Here is a 24,677-nt window from a genome sequence, read left to right as displayed (position 1 = left end):
GAAGTGAATTCGAAATAAAATAAGAATAGATTTATAGTCAGACGAACATCATGAGCAGGAAAAAAAGGTGAAATGAGAGAAGAATTTGTTATTCATAACGAAAGTAGAGCAGACAGTGAGCTACTGCGAGCAGTTCAACTATGAGACTGTTCTTATCAGATTCGACAGCAAACCAAGACCACCAATGACAGTTCAGGTCCACGAGCTAACCTCGCAAGCAGAAGATGAAAAAATTGAGAAAGTATATGAGGATACTGAATGGGAAATTCAGTACGTAAAGGGAGACGAAAATCTAGTAATCATGGAGGACTGGAACGCCATTACAGGGGAAGTAGTAGCAGAAAGGGTTATGGGAGAATAAGGGATTGGCAGCAGGCATGGGAGAGGAGAAGGACTAATTGAATTCTGCAATAAATTTCAGATAGTAATAGCGAATACTCTGTTCAAGAATCACAAGAGGTGGAGGTATACTTGGGCCAGATATGGAGACACAGGAAGATGCCTGCTTGATTACATCACGACCAGACAAAGATTCCTAAGTCAGATACTAGTTTATAAGGCGTACCCAGGTGCAGATATAGACTCATGTCACAACTGATGAACAGAATGAAGCATAAGTGAATCATACAGAAGAATCAGTGCGGGAGGAATCGGGCTAATAAAGTACTGAAGAATGTTGAGATGCGTTTGAAGTTCACCAACGATGTGGGTACTGCGATAAGGAGTACCAGAGTATGCAGATCAGTAGAAGAGGAGTCGACCTCTCAAAAAAGAGCAATCACAACTGAACAAACATAGGTGCAATAAAGGTAACTACGAAGAAGCTTTGGGTAACAGAAGAAACACTTCAACTGATCTACGAAGGAAGGAAGTAGAAAAAGTTCAGGAAAAGACAGGAATATCGCAAAATAAATCCCTTAGGCATGAAATCAATAGGAAATGCATGGCAGCGAAAGGAAAATGGCTGCAGAAAATATGTGAAGAAATCGAAAAAGAAATGATGCTTGGGAGGACTGACTCAGTATACAGAAAAGACAAAACAACCTTCGGCGAAATTAAAAACAATGTTGGTAACATTAAGAGTGCAAAGAAATTCTACTGTTAAACGCAGAGGAGAGAGTGGTAGGTAGAAAGAGAACAATGAATCTATGACGTGATGGAGGAAGAGACTGGAGTCAGTGTGGAAGATTTAGGGATCCAGCATTATCGTCAGAATTTTTGAGCTCAGGAAGACTTGAGATCCAATAAGGCAGACGGATAGATAACATTCCATCATAATTTCTAAAATCATTGAGAAAAGTGGCAGCCATACGATTGTTCAAATTGTTGTGTAGAATCTGTGAGACTGGCGATGTAACATCACACATTCGGAAAAATATTATCCACAAAATTCCAAGGATAGCAAGGGCAGGTAAGTGGGAGAAATATCGCACATTCTGCTTAACAATCCAAGCCGCTGACAGGAATAACATACAGAAGAATTGAAAAGAAAAATGAGAATCTGATAGATGATGATCAATTTCGCTTTACGAATAGTCGAGGCACCAGACAGGCATTGCTGGTGTTGAGCTTGATAATGGAAGCAAGACCGGAGAAAAAGGCAGGAAGCAGTCTTTCATTCCTACTGAATCGAAGTAGGAATGATGGAATTAAAAGGCAGGTTCAATAGTGGAATTAAAGTTTAGAGTAAAAGATTCGTTGATGACATTGTTATCCTCAGCGAAAGTGAGGAAAAACTACAGAATCTGTTGAATGGAATGAAAAGTCTAATGAGTAGCGAATATGAATGGAGAGTAAACACGAAAAAGACAGAAGAAACGAGATGTAGTAGAAATAAGAATAGTGAGCTAGACGAAGTTAAGAAATCCTGGAAGCTAAAAACCCATGACGAATGAATCACTGAGGACATGAAAAGCAGGCTAACACAGGCAAAAGAGATCATGCCAGGTCAAGATAATCCTTCTGGTATCAAACAAAGGCCTTAACTTGAGGAAGAAATTTCTGAGGATGTACATCACGAGCACAGCATTGTATGGTGGTGAAACTTGGGCAGTGGAAACACGAGAACAGAAGAGAATCGAAGAGTCTGAGATTTGCTGCTACAGAATAATGTTGAAAACTAGGTGGACTGGTAAAATAAAAAATGAAGAGGTTCTCTGCAGAATCAGCGAAGACAGGAACACATGGTTCAAAATGTCTCTGAGCATTTTGGGACTTAACATCTGAGGTCATCAGCCCCTAGAACATAGAACTACTAACCTAAGGACAACACACACATCCATGCCCGAGGCAGGATTCGAACCTGCGACCGTAGCAGTCGCGCGGTTCCGGACTGAAACGCCTAGAAACACTCGGCAGGAAAATATGGAAAACACTGACAGGTGGAAGGGGACATGTGTTAAGACATCATGGAATAACCTCCATGGTACTAGAGGGAAATGCAGATGGTAAAAACTGTAGGCGAAGATAAGGATTAGAATAGATCCAACAAATAAATAAGGATGTAGAGTACAAGTGTTACTCTGAGACAAAGTGGTTAACAAAGAAGAAGAATTCGTTGATGGTTGCATCAAACCAATTAGAAAACCGCACGTAACAATTGGTTATCAGTCTTTTTCACTCCAGATCTCGGATTTACCTCTTAATTCTGGCTTTGACAAAGAATTTATTTATTATAAACTGTGGTTACCAACTATATATTTATACCTGACTGTGACCTAACAATTTCAGAATCTGATATCCTCCCTTCAAATACGAGTACATCCTCTGGGTCTGGTGGACCCCTCTCGTCTTCGGTTTCCAAACCTTTAATATTAGAGGCTAGGGACAGGGTTCCATCCCATTTTTTGTGGGGATAAAACATTATCTTTCTCCAGATTATTTTGGGAAAGATCACCACCTCTTGGGTTCAGTCATTATTGTCTTTTCGAACTACTGATGTAGAATTTCTATCTTTGAATTACCCCCTTCCCAACCTATTTGTTATTTTAATCCTTTTAACACACCTTCTGCCCTAATGTGAACTGCTTGGATATCCCTTCAAGCCACTTCTTTCTTTCTTTCTTCTCCCCCTTCCTTCATCTTGCATTGTTTATTGGACACCTTCTCACCTCTGATTCTTTCCTTTGCAGCCTTCTGCTATGTCCTAACTTTTTTCTCTTTCTTTCCTGCCTCTCTCTGTTTGTTATGTGCCTGGAATTGTGCCAATAATTTTTGCAATTAAGTTCATTTTATCTGCACCATTTTCTTTCCATTCCCCTCTTTGTTTCACCCCCCCACCCCCAAAAAAATCAAAAAAATTAATAAATAAATAAAAGAGATATCCCTAGCTACTTATTCCAACATTTGCCATTTAAATACGGGTATTCATTGGAAAAATATACTAGAACTGACATGTGATCACATTTTCACGCAATTTGGGTGCATAGATCCTGAGAAATCAGTACCCAGAACAACCACCTCTGGCCGTAATAACGGCCTTGATATGCCTGGGCATTGAGTCAAAAAGAGCTTGGATGGCATGTACAGGTACAGCTGTCCATGCAGCTTCAACACGATACCACAGTTCATCAAGACTAGTGACTGACGTATTGTGACGAGCGAGTTGCACGGCCACCATTGACCACACTTTTGAGTTGGTGAGAGAACTGGAGAATGTGCTGCCCAGGGCAGCTGTCGAACATTTTCTGTATCTAGAAAGGCCCATACAGGACCTGCAATATGCGGTCGTGCATTATTCTGCTGAAATGTAGGGCTTCGCAGGTATCAAATTAAGGGTAGAGCCACGCGTCGTAACACATCTGAAATGTAACGTCCACTATTCAAAGTGCCATCAATGTGAACAAGAGGTGACCGAGACGTGTAACCAATGGCACCCCATACCATCACGCCGGGTGATATGCCAGTATATGACGAATACACGCTTCCAATGTGCGTTCACCGCAATGTCGCCAAAGACGGATGCGACCATCATGATGCTGTAAACAGAGCCTGTATTCATCCGAAAAAATGACGTTTTGTCATTTGTGCACCCATGTTCGTCGTTGAGTACACCATCGCACCATTATGTGACAAATGTTATATTGTATCTCTCATTTGTTACAGCTCTTCCTGGATATTTGTAGAGCTCTTTCATTGTCATTCCTTGTCGCTCCTTCCTGTTGCTCTGGGATCTCTGTAACTGCTGCTGATGGATGTAACAACAACCTCTTCCAGCATATGTAACGTAAGCTCGAATCTGTTCATAATGGTTTGCAAGAATACTGGCAAGTGCCTTGTCCACAACGCCCAAAGCCATGAGTCGGCACTGATGTGTCAGATCCACGATATTTTGTTCTCCATCTCTTCGTGACATAATAACTGGAGTATTTCCTGTTGTGCTGATGTAGAGTTCTGTTGTATCGATACTGACTTAAGGTGTTCGCAATAATTATATTTTTATGGGGTGACAATGATACCTTCCACCACACATGCGAAGTTTCCATCAAGTTGCCTGACCACACAGGCGAACTTGTCTTATCATTAATTGTTCCATTGCAGAAAAAATTTGCCCCATCTTGTGTGAACCGAGGTTTTGGGTTCTGGAGCCAAAACAGCATTAAACAAAAGAGGACTACTCATGAAAGTTAACATGTGTCTGGTCCACCACTGATACAACTACGTGTGGACGAAATTTCGACCAGTGCAGCTTGTATCTCATTTTCTCGTTGTTCCTGCTCCCTTGTAACTTTCATTGACCACATTGGTGCAATGGTTAGCGTAATGGTTAGCACACTGCACTCGTATTCAGAAGGACAATGGCTTAAACCCATGTCTGACTATCCTGATTTACATAGTTCGTAATTTCCCTAAATCGCTCCTCATAAATTATGGGATGGTTCCTCTTAAGTGGCACAGCTGGTCTCCTGACCCATTGTTGAAACAATCCAAGCTTTATGCTCCATCTCTAATGACCTCATTGTCGATGAGACGTTAATCCCTAATCTTACCCCGTTTTTTGTACCAGTCTGAAAATTTAAGCCTTCCATTGTCGACTTGATTTACATGTGTGCACTTTATGAACGCAAAACTGGTACCGTTTTCATAAAAGTTGGGTCACCAGTGAGGATACTGTTTATATATTGCTGTTAATGCACACCAAAAAAGCCTTTGCAGAATACTAAATCGCTTCATTAATTAGTAGCGCTCATAACTTCGTTGAGATGAAAAATATAAAATAAACGAAATTACATTTCAGTAAAAACGAAAAGTAAGAGTAAACAGTGAGATGTCAGGAACACAACTCTACTTCCATGGATGTATTTCACTTAGTATTGATCTCACTGCTTGGGACCACTATGATTTCAGTTGTGCCACATGAATTCACTGCTGTCCATCACAGATCCAAGGCATTTACAAGTTCGAAATACATATACTTGTATGAAATTGAGAATGAGAAAAAAATCATCATATATAGAATGAGATTTTCACTCTGCAGCGGAGTGTGCGGTGATATGAAACTTCCTGACAGATTAAAACTGTGTGCCCGACCGAGCCTCCAACTCGGGACCTTTGCCTTTCGCGGGCAAGTGCTCTATCATTTGAGCTACCGAAGCACGACTCACGTCCTGTACTCACAGCTTTACTTCTGCCAGTATCTCGTCTCCTACCTTCCAAACTTTACAGAAGCTCTTCTGCGAATCTTGCCCGCGAAAGGCAAAGGTCCCGAGTTCGAGTCTCGGTCGGGCACACAGTTTTAATCCGCCAGGAAGTTTCATCATATATAATTAAAAATTTTATTTTCATTGGCAAAGTGTTTTATATAATGTACAAAAAGACACTGAAAATTTGTAGGAAAAAATAGTGGTAGAATCGTGGTTCAAACTAAAAATAATTGTCACTGTACTAATAGTGAACTAAATGACTTTCATTTAAGAATTTTATTGTTAAAATGCTCATTAGTATTTGTTTTGAATGTAATAGTATGGTAGTAATTTAACTATTGATTGCTGGATATTAATTACACTACTGGCCATTAAAATTGCTACACCACGAAAATGACGAGCTACAGACGGGAAATTTAACCGACAGGAAGAAGATGCTGTGATATGCAAATGATTAGCTTTTCAGAGAGCATTCACACAAGGTTGACGCCCAGTGGCGACACCTGCAAAGTGTTGACATGAGGAAAGTTCTCAACCGATTTCTCATACACAAACAGCAGTTGACCGCCGTTGCCTGGTGAAACGTTGTTGTGATGCCTCGTGTAATAGGAGAAATCGGTACCATCACGTTTCCGACTTTGATAAAGGTCGGATTGTAGCCTATCGCGATTGCGGTTTATCGTATCGCGACATTGCTGCTCGCGTTGGTCGAGATCCAATGACTGTTAGCAGAATATGGAATCGGTGGGTTCCGGAGGGTAATACAGAACGCCGTGCTGGATCCCAACGGCCTCGTATCACTAGCAGTCGAGATGACAGGCATCTTACCCGCATGGATGTAACAGATCGTGCAGTCACGTCTCGATCCCTGAGTCAACAGATGGGGACGTTTGCAAGAGAACAAACATCTGCACGAACAGCTCGACGACGTTTGCAGCAGCATGGACTATCACCTTGAAGACCATGGCTATGGATACCCTTGACGCTACATAACAGCCAGGAGCGCCTGCGATGGTGTACTCAACGACGAACCTGGGTACACATATGGCAAAACGTCATTTTTTCGGATGAATACAGGCTCTGTTTACACGCATCCGTGTTTGGCGACATCGCGGTGAACGCACATTGGAAGCGTGTATCCGTCATATACTGGCATATCACCCGGCGTGATGGTATGGGGTGCCATTGGTTACATGTCTCGGTCACCTCTTGTTCACATTGACGGCACTTTGAGTAGTAGACGTTACATTTCAGATGTGTTACGACGCGTGGCTCTACCCTTCATTTGATCCCTGCGAAGCCCTACATTTCAGTGGGATAATGCACGACCGCATGTTGCAGGTCCTGTATGGGCCTTTCTGGATACAGAAAATATTCGGCTGCTGCCCTGGCCAGCACATTCTCCAGATCTCTCGCAAATTGAAAACGCCTGGTCAATGGTGGCTGAGCAACTAGCTCGTCACAATACGCCAGTCAATACTCCTGATGAACTGTGGTATCGTGTTGAAGCTGCATGGACAGCTGTATCTGTACATGCCATTCAAGCTCTGTTTGACTCAATGCCCAGGAGCATCAAGGCCATTATTATGGCTAGAGTTGGTTGTTCTGGGTACTGATTTCTCAGGATCTATGCATCCAAACGGCGTGTAAATGTAATCACATGTCAGTTCTAGTATAATATATTTGTCCTATGAATACCTGTTTATCATCTGCATTTCTTCTTGATGTAGCAATTTTAATGGTCATTAATGTAATTTCCATGGCTATGACAGCTGTAAAATGTTAATCAATCACTTATTCACTAGTCCTTAACACCGTTTTCAAGCTGCGTAAGGTATGATTCATAATTACTGATATACATGCTCATAACGTGTTTTGAACTACAGGTTGTATTGCACATATGCAACTATAGAATTTCATATTACACTAGGTTAAAATTACTTATACTACCTATACAAAATTGTTCTACACACACTCTTAACAATAATAAGGATGGAAGTTGTTTGTTTATAATTAAATTAGTGGATACTAAATATAGCAGCAATTTCTTTACAATGAAATTGCTAGATTATTTGTGGTACTATTTATAACTTCAGCAACAGTGTAGAAAGCTCTTTCTTTCAGCCAGGATTCTGTAATCTTCCTGAACTTATTAGTATTTAACTTCCTTGTTCTACTTTGTCATTTGTTAAAAAGAGACCTTCCTGCATGTAGAAAGTTTCTTTTAATTTTTGTAAGTCTATTCCAAGGAATATTCAAAGAGTTCCCTTTCCTAATTCTCTAAGTGTGAACATTCAATCTTTTGTCATGATTATCACAATCGTTCCTGGTGAGCATGATGGTTGAAATATTTATAAGCTTGGGACAATCATCATTTTGTTATTAATGAAATACATTTTGCATGGAGTGCTGGCTCTTAGACTATACATGCATCTAATAGATATTCTGCCAAATAAAGACTCTTGTGGCTCCAACAGAGCTACCCCATATCATTATCCCATAGTTTATGTGTGTGTTTGTGTGTGTGTGTAGAAAAAAGTGTAGTATGCAAGGAGTTGCTGTTTTGAACTAACATAAGTTTCCAATTTCCTGACTGATTAGGTACAACATACAGTATAGTCTGCTGCATAAACTATCTGTGTGTGTGTGTGTGTGTGTGTGTGTGTGTGTGTGTGTGTGTGTGTGTGTGTGTGTGTTCCAGTTCAATTTTGTGTTGAGGTGGATATCCAGCAATTTGACAGAGCCTTTGCAATAGCAATCTATATTTTAGGGAGAGTACTATAGTCTTATTGTTTAATGTTAATTCATTTGCCTTAAACCAGCAAGATGACTTATCAATCATACATTTATTCATTTCCTTCGTAGTATTTCTATCATTATGAGTTGTAATAAATGTGATGCCACATGCATACTTTCAAAGGTAGCAGGCTAGGCAGAGCATTAACATAAAAAATGAACAAAAATGGTCCAAACACTATCCCTGAGGCACTCCTCTCATGACGTTCAGAAAGCCTGAATTTTCGTTTGAGTCAGTTAGGTCCATCTGCTTACTACTGGACAAGTATGTTGTATTAATGGGACGTTCTTATTGGGTATCTCATACTGTTAGATTTCATTTCCTTAATCATACAGTTTATAAGGTAGCCCAGGGAATTGTTTATTGTTTCTATTATTCGTTTTACAGTAAAGCTAGAGAGGCGATAATAGTCTTCAGTTTTTGAGTAACTGAGTTTTGCTGCTACATCTACTATGGCCTTAGGGGAGACTGATTGGTTTCAAAGTCTGCACCCATTGAGGTAACTAAAGCTCGTTGACTGTCGCTGTTGGTTACTGTTTTCATCTTTGGCCTATTGTTTTAGATTTGCTTATTCCCTTTCTATAATATCACTTCAGTTTTACAGTCATTGGCTTGTATATACTACTGTTCATGACAGTTCACAGAATGACTTCAGCAGTTATTTATTATTATTTAGCATATGGCTAATATAGACATATCATGAAATTACATATACATATTGACACACAAGAAACTTAAGTTTGTCTTTACAACTGAATATCCAGTCCTTCAATCCAGCGCACTGCATCTGGAGGTGCTAGCAGGAAGTCCTCTTTGGCGCTGTGATAGGCTCGAATCCTGCATTCACTGACAATGTGGTGAACAGTCTGGTATGGAGCCCCGCAGTCACAAGCTGGATCAGATAGCTTCTTCCACTTAAAGAGAGCATCCCTGCATAGCCCATGGCTGGTACGGATTCTGTTGGGAGTAGACCAGGTCTTGCTTGGTAAGTCGAATACACTTGGACGTTTAGTACCTGAGAAGATGTTATGCAGGTGCACATCTGTCACTGCTTCCCACCGACCTTTCCATTCTTCAAGAGGTTTGAAATTCTTAGCAACCAAGTCAGCTGCATCGCACAGAGTTGGATGGCGTGATTTCAGTCTCTTGCGATTTAAAAGTGGCAGGTCACTATGTACAGGTAGGTTAGAATTCCTGGAGATCTTGTGGAATTCTCTCGTAAGGACAGTACATCTCTGTAGATCAGGAGGCATTATACCGGTTAACATTGGAAGCCAATAAACTGGAGTAGATCTGATTGTGCCAGATATTATGCGCATTGTCGCATTCAGCTGGGTATCAACAAGCCTTGTATGATGACTATTCATCCAAACAGGTGCACAATACTTAGCACTTGAGTAGTTCCACATAGCTTATGGAGGATGTTGTTTCGAGTCCTCAGCTTTTGAGCTAAGTTAAGAAGGTGTTGTTTGAAGCATAGTGTATGATCCAGGATGACACCAAGATATTTTGGGTACTAATTGTGACGAAGAATTCTGCCTCTGAAACTTACTTCCAGTTTTACGTTCGCCAACTGGTTATTTAGATGGAAGCAACACACTTCTGTTTTATTCACACTGGGTTGGAGTCTCCAGATTTTGAAGTAATTGTCTAATGCAGACAGGTCATTGGCTAAAATCTCTTCTGTTGTCTTCATTTCCCGGTGTTTGACGGTTAGAGCCAGGTCATCGGCATAGCAGTATTTTCTGGATGAAGTGTCAGGTAGATCAGATAGATATAGGTTTAACAGTAAGGGGGCGAGAACTGATCCTTGAGGCAATCCGTTGTTCAGCTTCCTCTCCTTACTTATGTTGCTTCCAGTGATTACCTGGAACTTCCAATCGCTTAGCATGCTGTTAATCAGTCGAGCCGTTGTTCTGCAGGGTATGATGTGGAGAAATTTGTAGATAAGGCCTTCCCTCCACACAGTGTCGAAGGCGGCAGTTAGATCAACAAATGCCACCGATGTTTTCTGCTTCATTTGATATCCTGACTCTATGAAGGATATGAGAGACAATACTTGGTCGCAGCAGCTACATCCTGGTCTGAAGCCTGCCTGATCAACTGGAACGTTCTGTAAGATAGCGCTACTTACTTTGTTATATATTAGCCTTTCAAAAAGCTTGTAGCAGCAGATGAGTGGGGAAATGGGGCGATAGTTTTCTACCTTGTTGCTGGGTTTGCTAGGTTTCAGAACAGATATTATCTGCGCCTTTTTAAACTGAGATGGAAGTTGACCAGTCATCTGAGTTCAGCAGTATCACAGTCTAACATAACACTTGCGACACACACTTCTGTAAAAGTTGTAACCATTCGACAGCTGGAGCGACACTAGCGCTCCATGCGGCGAGAAAGGAGTAATTCAGATGCGTCATAAGCATAATGTTTGTTTTTCATCCCTTTTCTACGTGGTTTACGAAATATTTGAATTTTTTTTGCCTCTAAGACTGTGTGTAATATCAGAAGACATAGAGGTTTCTAAAAATGATCCTAAAATAAGTGCAAGTAGGGATAAAAATCATGAAATCATTGGCAAGTTACAATAAATTCGTGGAGAAAGACTTGTGATGTTGGATAGAACTGCAGCTTATCACGTTGATATTAACGGAGTATAAACACACAGATTACATATAAGAAGTACAGACATGTACCTCTACATGCAAAAGGGACTGGCTACTGTGCTTTAGTCATTGTCGCCTGTTGCCACAAGTACAACCTTCATCTTTATAGTATTCTAAGTGGGACAAGAAACTGTCAAATGGCGGGAGAAATACACTGTGAGTGTAAACCCTGAGACCGCAAGACAATAACAGTGTCTGAAGTGCTGCCATATGTTAAATTTGCCATTAGAGACTTTCCATCCAATGATAGATGCACTAGTTTATCAGTATTGGACAAATGCTGTACCTTCTGCATTAAAAGGTGGAACATGCTGTCACTCATCCCACATTTTATTTTTATGCCTTCTACATACCTCTGTAATATATGCACTGATGGAAATATAAGACATTCTGACAAAACCTGTATGCCTGAGTGCTGTAATATAATAAATTTAGAGCAAATGGCATATTTTTTTGTCTTTCCATTTTGCATGCCAGTCTGGCTTAACAATAAAGGCAAGGGCATCTTCTTTTAAATATCAGGATCCTATAGTCTTCAAACTTTGTTTATCCTTCTTCACTTGATCCTTCTGACACAATTTCCATTGCTGTCTGTTACAGGACAAGGAAAGTGCCTGTCATTTTAAATACAGTTTTGCACTAAGTCTAGCGATCTGCACATTCTAATACTCCATACGCTTTTTCTAGACATGAATAACTGCACTTACTCGTAATTTTACCACTTCATCGTCGAAGCAGATCTGTATTGACGATTCAGACGAATCTGGCGCTGACCTATGGCACAGAAGCAGCCAGTTCAACTCTCCATATGAGTGTTTTACAGTGTTAGACGGATTGTTGAACCTTTGCACCAGTTTCCTCTTCAGTGTCAGATGAGGTAGTTATCTGGAATGTTAAACACGTTTTTATTAATGTCAGCATTCATGAACTGGTTCTGTTCGACATGTAGCAGATAAAACTTAACATGTAATTCTTCATGCTTTCCCGGCGATCTGATGACTTGGATATTCAGGAATCCAGCCGGATATTCGTGTCATGCTACCTGAGACTGGTCTTTGGGTCTTCTTTTTTTTCACTTTTCATTGCTTTCTCAGATGGAGAAGGGCAGGCTGTTGTAGAGCGTGCATTTTGCTCTTTTCAGCCATGGCGTAAAGTTTTTTCTGTTGTGGCACTGTTTATTTTTCTCGCTGGGGGTGCAATGAGGGGGGGCGGGGGTTTCTCCCAATTGGGAATCTATTTGCAGGAGTTTTTTGGGGACAGTTGCGGTATTTACCTTAGCGGCCAAGGAAAACCTGCAAAACCCGGCCAGAACTGCTTCTCGTATCTTGTCTTCTCTTTATTTGCGTCCTGCCAGCGTTGGCGCTGGCGTTCACAGCGGGCAAGAGCGGCTTCGCGTCTTCTGTTACACTCCTCCTCTTGCCTCCTTTCTTTCTCTTCTTGCTCTCTTCTGTACTTCTCCTCTCAGGTTTCCGCCTTTCTTCTTATGAGCTCCCTGCTTTGCAGGAAACTCATTTGGTGTTCATCACGGTCGGCCACGTTCGGGTTGGTGACATCCAGGATTTCGTTGTCTACAAGGGTGTCCCAGTGATTAACGAACTCCTTGGTCTGGACGCTTGTGTCCTTACGTGCTGCTGGTGCTCCTTCATCTTCTTACAAGGCCTGTGTGGCTTGGCTGATGGCCATCCTCTTCGGCCAGGCCGTTTGTGTGGCTTGGTCCTTGGGTGAATCGAGTCCAGTATTTATACCTGGAAGAAACCGGGCGTTCCGTCTTCGATCAGCGCCTAGTCGAGTGTTCTCTCTGTGGTCCGCACCCGCCAGACTCGGCTTCAATGGACCCCTCCAGTCGCGGTTGTTCCAACTGCCGTCCGCGCCCATTTTGGCCGTACCCAACGGTTGTGGGCGTCATCTGAGGTGTGTCAGACACGATCTGAGACTTTGGGTACTCTGTCTCATGACTGTTACTATGATTCCCACTTCCGTTTCGTGCTGAGCACTCCGTAATCGGTCCGCGCTGTGTCGTGTGTTCCGTCTGTGGTCCGCGCCTGCCAGACGCGATTACATTGGCCCTCTCTGGTCGCCAGTGTTCCGACCGCCGTCCGCGCCCGGCCTGGCCGTCTTCGGAAGTTGAGTTCTTGATCTGAAGTGTGTCAAATCTGGTCTCTAATGTCCAACACTTTGTCTCACGACTGTTCTCTCGGTCTCCGCTTCTATTTCTTGTAGAATCAGCCGTGACTCGGGATACCAAATCAGCACTGCCTGGAATCCAGCACTTGAGCTCGTGAAAACTCAATGCAGGACACTCCGGGATCTCAGATCGAGTCTGACACACCTCAGATGACGTCCACAACCGTTGGGTACGGCCAAAACGGGCGCGGACGGCAGTCGGGACATCCGCGACTGGAGGGGTCCATTGAAGCCGAGTCTGGCGGGCGCGGACCACAGAGGGAACACTCGACTCGGCGCGGACCGAAGACGGAACGCCCGGTTCCTTCCAGGCATAAATACTGGACTCGATCGACCCAAGGACCAGTCTCAGGTAGCACCTGAAGAAGACAGCAAGGCACGCTGTTGAAATATCGTGCGAGAACGGCGCGCATATCCGGCTGCATTCCCGAATATCGATGTCAAAACTTAACATTGTTATTAAGGTAGACATCGACTTTTTTTACAAGATGTTCTCGTCTACTACTCACTATCAATTTTCTACTTCTAAAACGAAACATTATTCATTAATATACATGTAGTTTGCAAACGATTCCTGACCATACAATTTAGTAACATGATGGTATATACCTCACAGGGTGCTTAGTGAACCTAAAAAAAAAGACAGATGTGATATCTTCTTCTTGTTGCTGCTGCAATTTATTGCACTATGCTACGTTCCCATTTGTAAAAACCACTGTACAAACCAAAATAAAGTACTACTATTTGCTTTAGCTTTCACGATCGCACCGAAATCAACAATTTAACTTACGGACCGCTTGGCTCGCTACTGGTGCAGTGGGCAACAAAATCGAGGCGAATTATCGCGACTGTTACGTTAGACTGTGGCAGTATTATATTTTTAGTTTAAACAGCTAAGGAGTGTACCAATCAACTATGTGTCAAGTTCATACCTATTATTCGTGTTGACAGTAATTTTTTGTATAGCTGTTGCTACAGAAAAAAAAAATGTCATTTTAGCATGCCTGAGTAATGCATATGCACTTTTTTGCTCCACGTTTTATGCCATGCGCTCTTTTGTTAATACTGACAAATACTGATCGATATCAGTTTCATTTGCTCCTTCATGCCTTATTTGAAATCTTTACCTCCTTGTTTGGAGAAAACAACAATCTGTAAAATATAATTTCAGTCACTCGACCTCCCGGGTCTCGGAAAACCATCGATAGCTCGATCTCTATATTCTATCGAGAAGTGGAGTACTTCGAGTTGTTTATTTTGAAACAAGATGGGCTGTGTAGTAAGTGAAATTATTCAACATTTATAAGGCATGACACATTGTTGGGATGGCAAATAACTATCGCAGATTTCTAAAGTTATTAGAAAGCTGGCCTGTGGACCCATCTAAAACTGAGCGGTCAGTACTTTCACATTAACAATCTGTAAGATGATGCCATATTATTTACGTAACAAGTACATTTTTAGACATCCTTATACTTTCAGATTTTGTTATAATAGCGATACTCGCAAGAAAACTGTATGCCCTAAACTCTTTACGCTACCGTTGCCCAATATTTATCTCGCACCTATCACAAAAACATTCATCTGCTTACAGGATTTGGTACTTAAGTTATTGTAGTTTTTGTTTTGTTTTTCTTCGGCGCAACAATGTTCCCCAACGATTTCGATGCTGGCTCTAAGAACGACACAAAAATGGATGGTGACTTTTCTATATAGTCTATGTTGTTATCGTTCAAGTGGGGCTTCTCATTGTTCAGGTTTTCAAATCTCTTTTAGTGCTAGTGTATGCACAGTCATTACAAAACATGTTTGTTTGTAGTCACTTCACTATTCCGTGAACACTCAAATTCAAAAATATAAGGCAAGGATACATTATTTCCTACGCGTTAGGCCAATAGGTTAAACCCCGACACCCAGTGTATCGCAACAAGCGATATCTAGCAAATATCTGAAATAATTTTTTCTCAATTATAACAAAATACCATTTGTACAAATACTTGACATGAACATTTAGGTGCTATAAAATTACCTGTAGCCTACAATCTGTGAACTTCATCTCAGATAGTTATGAGAATTATTCATTATTCTAGGTTGTATATAGGTTTACATTTGGATTTTGCTATTTCAGTTCATATGGCTGGTGTTTCTTTATTGATTCCAGATATATAGCTTCTGGGAATTTACCCTATGATTGACAAGAGGGTGTAAGACTTATATGTATCGTAGGGATATTTAAGAACACAAAGAGAAATAGTATGATTTTTTAAAAATAAATATTTGCTCTCTGTACATCAGTGCACTTGTTTCATGTTGCATCATTTTATAATATTATTACCAATCGGTTTATCACATATGTATTACAGCTTTAGAGGTGGTGAAAATGTTTATTTTTCAGCAAGTATTTTGTTTTTGTGAGAGAGTGTACACGCTTGTGTTGTTATGTTTCATAGTCTGGAAGATAATCAACTAGAACAGCTATTTAACATTAGGACTAGCTGCTTTTCTTACCCCTTGTTTTTAAGAATCAGTTTTTTGGTCAACTACGTATAGCTCACTGTATCAAATTCCATTTGCAGTGTTAGAAATCTTCATCAGAAGTCATCACCACCATCTACCTTGATTATTCTGTTTAGTATCATTAAAGAACTTACAATTTGCTGAATTATTAATGTATTCTGTGCCTCATGTATGAATGTCATAAGAATGAACATCAGTGACACTCTTAATTAGTTTCTCAATGACAGTATGTGTTATTGAGTAATAGTATTTTTTTGTGCCTCACTGTTGTTGTGGTCTGCAGTCCTGAGACTGGTTTAATGCAGCTCTCCATGCTACTATATCCTGTGCAAGCTTCTTCATCTCCCAGTACTTACTGCAACCTACATCCTTCTGAATCTGCTTAGTGTATTCATCTCTTGGTCTCTCTCTACAATTTCTCCATGCTACTATATCCTGTGCAAGCTTCTTCATCTCCCAGTACTTACTGCAACCTACATCCTTCTGAATCTGCTTAGTGTATTCATCTCTTGGTCTCTCTCTACAATTTTTACCCTCCATGCTGCCCTCCAATGCTAACTTTGTTATCCTCTGATGCCTCAGAACATGTCCTACCAACCGGTTCTTCTTGTTAAGTTGTACCACATACTCCTCTCCAATTATATTCAGTACCACCTCATTAGTTATGTGATCTACCCACCTAATCTTCAGCATTCTTCTGTAGCACCACATTTTGAAAGCTTCTATTCTCTTCTTTTCCAAACTATTTATCGTCCATGTTTCACTTTCATACATGGCTACACTCCATACAAATACTTTCAGAAACGACTTCCTGACACTTAAATCTATACTCAATGTTAACAAATTTCTTTTCTTTGGAAACGCTTTCCTTGCCATTGCCAGTCTAAATTTTATATCCTGTCTACTTCGACCGTCATCAGTTAATTTGCTCATCAAATAACAAAACTCATCTACTACTTCAAGTGTCGCATTTCCTAATCTAATTCCCTCAGCATCACCCGACTTAATTCGACTACATTCCATTACCCTCGTTTTGCTTTTCTTAATGTTCATCCTATATCCTCCTTTCAAGATACTGTCCATTACGTTCAACTGCTCTACCAAGTCCTTTGCTGTCTCTGACAGAATTACAATGTCATTGGCAAACCTCAAAGTTTTTATTCCTTCTTCGTGGATTTTAATACCTACTCCGAATTTTTCTTTTGTTTCCTTTACTGCTTGTTCAATATTCAGATTGAATAACATTGGGGATAGGCTACAATCTTGTCTCACTCCCTTCCCAACCACTGCTTCCCTTACGTGCCCGTTGACTCTTATAACTGCCATCTGGTTTGTGTACAAATTTTATATAGCCTTTCGCTCCCTGTATTTTACCCCTGCCACCTTTAGAATTTGAAAGAGAGTATCCCAGGTAATATAGTCAAACGCTTTCTCTAAGTCTACAAATGCTAGAAACGTAGGTTTGCCTTTCCTTAATCTTTCTTCTAAGATAAGTCGTAAGGTTAGTATTGCCTCACTTGTTCCAACATTTCTACGAAATCCAAACTGATCTTCCCCGAGTTCGGCTTCTACCAGTTTTTCCATTCGTCTGTAAAGAATCCACATTAGTATTTTGCAGCTGTGACTTATTTAAACTGGTAGTTCAGTAATTTTCACATCTGTCAACACCCGCTTTCTTTGGGATTGGAATTATTATATTCGTCTTGAAGTCTGAGGGAATTTCGTCTGTCTCATAACTCTTGCTCTCCAGATGGTAGAGTTTTGTCAGGACTGGCTCTCCCAAGGCCGTCAGTAGTTCTAATGGAATGTTGTCTACTCTCGGGGCCTTGTTTCGACTCAGGTATTTCAGTGCTCTGTCAAACTCCTCACGCAGTATCATATCTCCCATTTCATCTTCAACTACATCCTCTTCCATTTCCATAATATTGTCCTCAAGTGCCTCATTAGGTAAATGATAAAATGTCTGGCTACAAATTGAAAGATCCATTGTTCAGTCCTCATTCTTTTGAAGATATATTCATCACCTTTGATTGTGATTTCTGTATGTGAAAATGCCAGATTAACTGAAGCGTTCCAAATTGCTTTAAGAAGTCATGACCAAACTGTTACCTCTCAATCTAAGTACGTGCAAACTCACAACTAAACTTTCGCCTTTCAACGTAACTTAAACATAGGCAGGATTACGGAAGTGTCTGATTCCACCCATTTGCGTTGTCCCATGACATCATCAGTATGGCAGAAATGGCTATTCTAAGCATCTCCAGTATGGCTACACTGATATCACTACATACCCATGGCAGTGAACATGACAATAACATCTCCCTCCTAAAATACAATCAAACTGACGGGTCAACTACAGGAAACTGGGCGTTTTAGAGAGGGGACAAGCTAAATATAACAGTAAACAAAACACACCATGATCCCATAACACACAAAATGGTGAACCAAAGAAATAATGACAAAATCTGCGGGATCGGACGCTTCCCTTGACCTATATAGGTCAACTAAAGCTACTGGTACGAAAAAACCAACACCTACAATTCGTTGACCCTCATCACAGTCTACATTCAAAGATCTATTATAGGTGAAAAAGAGAGATGTGTGTGTTTCTCTTTGCATACATATGGTGTCAAACGCCACATTGTCATTTAATTACAGCCGAAGCTGACATCTGGCATTGTAATTTTCAGTAGAACCAAAATAACCAAGCTGCACCAGAGGCAAACAAGGGAATAGCAAAGCAATGGTATTCAAATCTACATAAGCTGTATTTTCTTTTGACAAGCTATTTGTTGTATAAGTTCAGAAATCACCATTCCTCTGCATGCAAATTTTGTCACAAAATAGCCTATTGTTCAATCTTTATTTTTAATTTCTCAGTGAGGTTATAGCTGTTGCATACAAGAATACTTTGATTGACCTGCATAATGAAATAGAGGGATCAACCCAGGTATATATTCTAAAATAGAAGTGATGGAGAACAAGAAAAAAACATTAGCCTCAACACAAGGAAAATTAGTAGTTTAACAAGAACCAAGGTAATGTCATGTTAGGAGTGAAGTTCCAATATACACAACAGAAATGTCAGGGTGAAGTAATACTGACATTTCTGATTTTGCACTAAGTTCAACAGTTTACAGTATCCACTGATGGAACTTGTAGACAGGTACTCTTTGTTCCTTGCAGCAGTAGACTTGTTGTTTTCAGAACAAGTAAATCTGTTATAATATTAATGTTAAAGAACATTTGAAATGTTTGCAACTATAAGTAAATATTTTTAATGCATTCTCTTCATGATCATTAGATCTATCTTGTATCTCACTATGTGACTGTGTCTTTTTGTAAACTATTTTCTCATCCATTTCCTTCTCGTAAGTCTTATCCATATACCTAGAGCTAAGATTTTTTAAATTTGTTCTGTTGATTCTACGCAGTTAATTATTGCAACTGAGTCAGTCCATATCAAATTAACCAGTTGGTTAATTTTTGGACTTTGAATGCCACAAATTTTTCTTGTTTTGGCAGTGCCTATCCTATCTAACAGTTTTTGACCATGCCATTTTTTTCCAAAATATGAAAAATTGTTAGGTTTCCAAAATATTTTGAGGAAGAAATTTTGCTACATAACATTGCTGTGAAATAAATTAATCTTGCAAAAATGCGTTTTTTTTTTTTTTTTCAATTCTTGAAATTATCCATTTAATGTATATGTATGTTTCTTACATATTTCTGTTTTTCCTTTGATAAAGTTTGAAGATGGAGGAAGAATGGGTTGAAGGGAAAATGAACTTTTAAATATGGTACTATACCACACTTATTTCTGTTAGCAGTTCATATTGCAAGAAATTGTTAACTATTAACAAGTATGGAATTTTTGTTTCGGCAGTTTTTGTATTGTTAAATGATAGGGTTTTTTGTAGCATTTACATATTTTATTGCTTCCATGATATATGATAGATACTTTCCTAGTACTGGCTGGATGCTGTCAGCCTGTTGCAAGATAACACCTCCCCCCAAACTGCCAATTGTATGAGGGCTATGCTTCAGAAATTTGGTTGTTAAGTGTTGCAACATCCTGTGTTCAGACAGGATCTTCACCATGTGATTTTCATGTCTTTAGCAGTCCGAAGAAAGGAATGCTTGGACATCGACTTCGGTCAGGTGAGGAAGTACAAGAGTGGGTGCATTTGTGGATCCATTAGTGGGGGACTGTGTTTTATAAAACAGGAATTGATCATCTTGTGTCCCAGGGGGATAAATATTTTAACACTTGTGGTGATTATTTTTGAATGGAACTACGAGGCGTGTTTTTTCGGTAAGTACCATTTTGAAATTAAAAAAAGACATGCTAAGATATCTCAGTAATTTTATTTTTACATGAAAGCCTGTACCTTAATCTACTTTTATACATAATTCTGTCAATATTAAGGCACTTGTCATAACATTGTACCAGTTTTTGAATAAGCTCCTCATAGAAGTCTGCCGTGTGACTTGTTAACAAATGCATTGTTTTGACTTTGTCATCGTCTTGAAGACGCTGACTGCCCAGGTGTTTCTTCAAGTGCAGGAACAGATGGTAGTCACTGGGTGCAAGATAGGGGCTGTACGGAGGATGATCTAGAGTTTCCCATCAAAAAGATGTGATGAGATCTTTGGTCTGATTCGCCACATGCGGGTGGGCATTGTCTTGCCAGCAAAACGATGCCGTTGCTCAGCTTCCATGGACTGTTGCTTTGATTCTGGTGTGACGTAGGCCACCCATGTTTCATTGCCCATAACAATTTGGCTTAAGAAATCATCACCGTCGTTGTGCTACCGCTCAAGGAAAGTCAGTGCACTGTCTAAACGTTTGGTTTTGTGCACATCCGTCAACATTTTCGGTACCCAATGTGCGTACAATTTTTGGTAAGTCACAATGCTATACAAAACACTATGAAAAACATTAGTTAAGTCATCCCGCAAGGAGGAAATTGTAAAGTGTCTGTTTTCTCTCAGCTTTTTGCCCATTTCCTGCATCGAACTTTCATTAATGACTGAAGGATGCCCACTCCATTGTTCATCATGCACATTTGTGAAGCCATCTTTAAATGCTCTCACCCACTTTCTTACCATTCCATCACTCATAATGTTTTCTCCATAAACTGCACAGATTTCACAATGAATATTGATCGCTTTTAGGCCTTTAACACTAAGAAATCTTATAACAGCCCGTACTTCACAGTCGGCGGGACTCACAATTATGGGAGGCATCTTAAACACTTGGTACACAACGTAAACAAGGAAGAATCAGACTGTCATGGCATCAGTGCATAGATTAAGGTAGGCCTACAGGCTTTCATGTAAAAATAAAATTATTGAGATATTTTAGCACATCTTTTTTTAATTTCAAAACGGTACTTACTTAAAAAACACACCTCGTATTTCATGGTCCCACTGTGGCGGGTGCTCGGTTTTCAGTTGCTGAACCCTCATACATATAAATTTAAAACTTAAATCAATACATTTATAGTGACATTGAACTTAACAGGTATTTTTGTTTCTTGGCAGTACCAGATAAATGAGCAAATTTTATTTCTTGAAATCTGAAAAAGAAACTGACCTTTTGCATAAAAAACTATAAAATTTTGTGCATTTTATTTACTCTGTGGGTACATAAATAGAAAATCAAAATATCTGACTCCACTATGTCCAAAGCTTTGCTTGAGTTGATATGAACTGACCCTCCTGTGAATTTGAATCTCAGCTGTGGTCATCATGACCTATTACTTCAGAATCCTATTTCCTGACAGAGTTGGCAGAAAGCTTAACACACTGTACTCTTATTCAAGAGAGGTGAGGTTTAATTTCCTGTCCCGCCATCCAGATTTATGTTTTCAATAATGTACCTAAACTGCTAAAGATGTTTACCAGGATGTTTCCTTTGAAAAGCCTGCTGCCAGTTTCCTTCCCCATCCTTCTTCCATCCAAGCTTCTGCTTTGTCACTAATGACTTCATCACCAACTGGACTTAAAATTAATTTTTTGTTTGCTACAGGCTCTCAGCAACATATAGTCACTAAAATATTTTACATCTGCTTTGTTGGATGATGCAGACATTTACAAGCATGATCGCAAGAGCTCAGCAATAGAATTTTTGGGGTGGGGAAGCAGAAGGATAGGCCACTGACAAAGTCGGTATGTCAGAATTTAAAAAATCAAGAACTCCTACTCCTACTCCTATGAATTATGAATGATTAATTTATTCCCAAAGGTCGTGTGCTTAATTTAATTAATACTTGGAGATAAGGGAACATTTGCACGAAAGAGTTTATCTGAAGAAGCTTGATTTGTGTGTGTGTGTGTGGGGGGGGGGGGGGGGACAGGTGTTGGGTACTTCATCATAACAATGTAGCTTCTGACACAGTCAACACTTCAGGCTGCTTTTAGTCTGATTATCCAAACTGTTTTGCAAATTGAAGTTCCAGGATCACAGCTCATTCTCAAGCAGTCATTCCTGCTATCATGGTGGAGTGCCGCATCATCGCTGATCATAGCCAAGCTATCCGTATTCCCCATATTTGATCCTTTGTGCCTTTTGGAAGGAAAGGGTTCAATTCTAAGACGAGAGAAATCATTATCAGTTGCACCCTCACGGGTCCTGAAAGATCAGTTTTGCCCATGCTACAGAGGCTGCAATTCCTTAAAGATTACGGGATGATTAAAAAGTAATTTATATGTATCTAGTATCTGTTTTGATAAAAGATTTTTTCACACTAGTCTATGACCTTTATCATATTTCGTAACTTATCCTCTGCATTACATAATAAATTATTTAGTTTAACAAAATAAATCCTTTTTTTGCTCCAGTGACATTGGATTTCATCTTAGAGAAAGAGTAAAAAAGGCGTTTACTGCTGGAGAATTGTTTCAAGGAGACGAAGAAAAATGTGCCAGAGAGCACGCAAGCTTGAAAAGACTAGCTGATAATGTATATGGGAAATTATACAAACGAACACTTTCATCTTCTGCCACTGGATTGACTGCAGAACAGTGCAACTCTGTGCTGTCAAGTGAATTTCTTGACTTGTTACAAAAAGAAAATCGTAGTATCTTCTCAAGACTGTTTAGGGGAAAGTAATTCTGTAAACAATGTATTTCAGACCTGTGTACTATTATTTGAACTCTAGATGCTGTGATATTGCTAGAAGATACAGCCAAGTATGCAACACCACTGCAAACAATGTTCATCACATCCCAGTAATGAAAAATGAAGTTATTGACTGCTTCCAACCAAAGGAAAACCAGTTGTATATAGACATGACTTTTGGTGCTGGAGGACATACTGAACAACTGCTTAACTGTGCTTCCAATGTGAGAGTATTTGCATTGGATAGAGACCCAGTAGCCTTTGAGATGGCTAAAAACTTGTCCACTAAGTATCCCAATCAGCTGGTACCTTTATTGGGGAAATTTAGTGAACTTCCAAAACTTCTTAAGAAACATGGAATACAACAAAACATGGTTGATGGGATTTTATTTGACCTAGGTTGCTCCTCAATGCAGTTTGATACTGCCGAAAGGGGTTTCTCAATAAGTAAGGATGGTCCACTAGACATGAGAATGGATGGCACTCGTTTTCCTTCCTCCCCTACAGCTGCAGATGTTTTGGCTCAGATCGATGAACCTGATTTAGCAAAGGTATTGAAGATCTATGGAGAAGAGAAGCAAGCTAAGAAGATAGCAAGAGCTGTGATAGAGTCTCGGTATCAGTTTGTTAGATTGAAGACAACAAAAGACTTGAGTGATCTTGTGGCATCTGTGTGCAATGAAGAACATAGACTTGATAAACTTCAAAGGCCTTCCCATGCAGCTACAAAAACGTTCCAGGCTTTAAGGATATTTGTAAATAATGAAATCAATGAGTTAAATTATAGCTTAATTTTGGCTCACAGGTACTTGAAAGTTGGAGGTAAAATTGTAACACTTTCATTTCATTCACTGGAAGACCGTATTGTAAAGAGGCATCTCTGTGGCAATGTTATAGGAAATGCTATAAATCCCTTACCTCTTAAATATACAGATCACTCGTTGTGGTATAATAGAGATGATGTTGACAGTTTATTACATAGCAACTGGAAGCTTCTTCATAAGCATGTTCTAGTACCAGCTACAGAAGAAGTGGAAACTAACCCAAGAAGTCGTTCTGCCAAACTTAGATGTGCTGTAAAGATCAGTTAAAGCTAATTGTGATGAAATAGAAACATGCAATAAGTCTGTACCCTATGTTTAAAGGACAAAATGTTTAAAACTGTATTTAGTTTTCAAATCTGAAAATTGTATATTAATGTGTAATAAAGAGGACCATTATGTAACTGCTGTAATTTCTGAATGTGCCTTATCCCAACTTTTCACTAGATAGAGAACCATCAGCATGTATGTTCTTAATAAGTGACACATTTCCAGAGGTGATTTTTAGTGGCAGTGCTTATTTGGTTATAACTCAATGAAAATTTTTAGTTTATTCATTTGATTGATGCAGATGCTATAGTAATATCATTAGTACAAATTCATTTATTAGGTAATTAATATTGAAAAAATTAATAATAAAACTGACTTAAGTATTTAAAAATTCCTTACTGTTCTCTGTGGAAAGTGAAAAAATAGAACTGTATAAAAATTAGTGTCACTTGTTGGAGAAATTCAAAATATAAATGTTATACAACTGTAAAATGATGATGGCCATATATACAAATTACAACTAGAAGTTAAGGAAAAGTAATTCCACTCTTGCACAAAAAATGGACAGCTGTATTTTGAATGAATTTATTAAGTCACTATCGATTTTGTGGCCTCCATCATCAGGTGCACATCTGTGCAACAAGAAATAAATAATGCTAG

General features: G+C 39.6%; 1 protein-coding gene across 2 annotated transcripts; it reads left to right on the top strand.

Moving 5' to 3' along the window:
• The first annotated feature begins 14,524 nt into the window (after positions 1–14,524).
• Positions 14,525–24,151, top strand: LOC126267223 (probable methyltransferase-like protein 15 homolog). 2 transcript variants are annotated; one of them, XM_049972207.1, is made up of 2 exons: positions 14,525–14,562; positions 22,647–24,151. In XM_049972207.1, the coding sequence occupies exon 2, from the start codon at positions 22,929–22,931 to the stop codon at positions 24,015–24,017; it is 1,089 nt and encodes a 362-aa protein (XP_049828164.1). In that variant the 5' UTR covers positions 14,525–14,562; positions 22,647–22,928; the 3' UTR covers positions 24,018–24,151. The 2 variants fall into 2 exon arrangements, with proteins under 2 accessions (XP_049828164.1, XP_049828163.1); XM_049972206.1 differs by lacking the exon at positions 14,525–14,562 and adding an exon at positions 21,880–21,974.
• The last annotated feature ends 526 nt before the right edge of the window (positions 24,152–24,677 follow it).

This window comes from Schistocerca gregaria, chromosome 4, assembly GCF_023897955.1.
Source record: "Schistocerca gregaria isolate iqSchGreg1 chromosome 4, iqSchGreg1.2, whole genome shotgun sequence".
NCBI lineage: Eukaryota > Metazoa > Arthropoda > Insecta > Orthoptera > Acrididae > Schistocerca > Schistocerca gregaria.
This window is presented reverse-complemented; position numbering and strand designations above follow the sequence as displayed.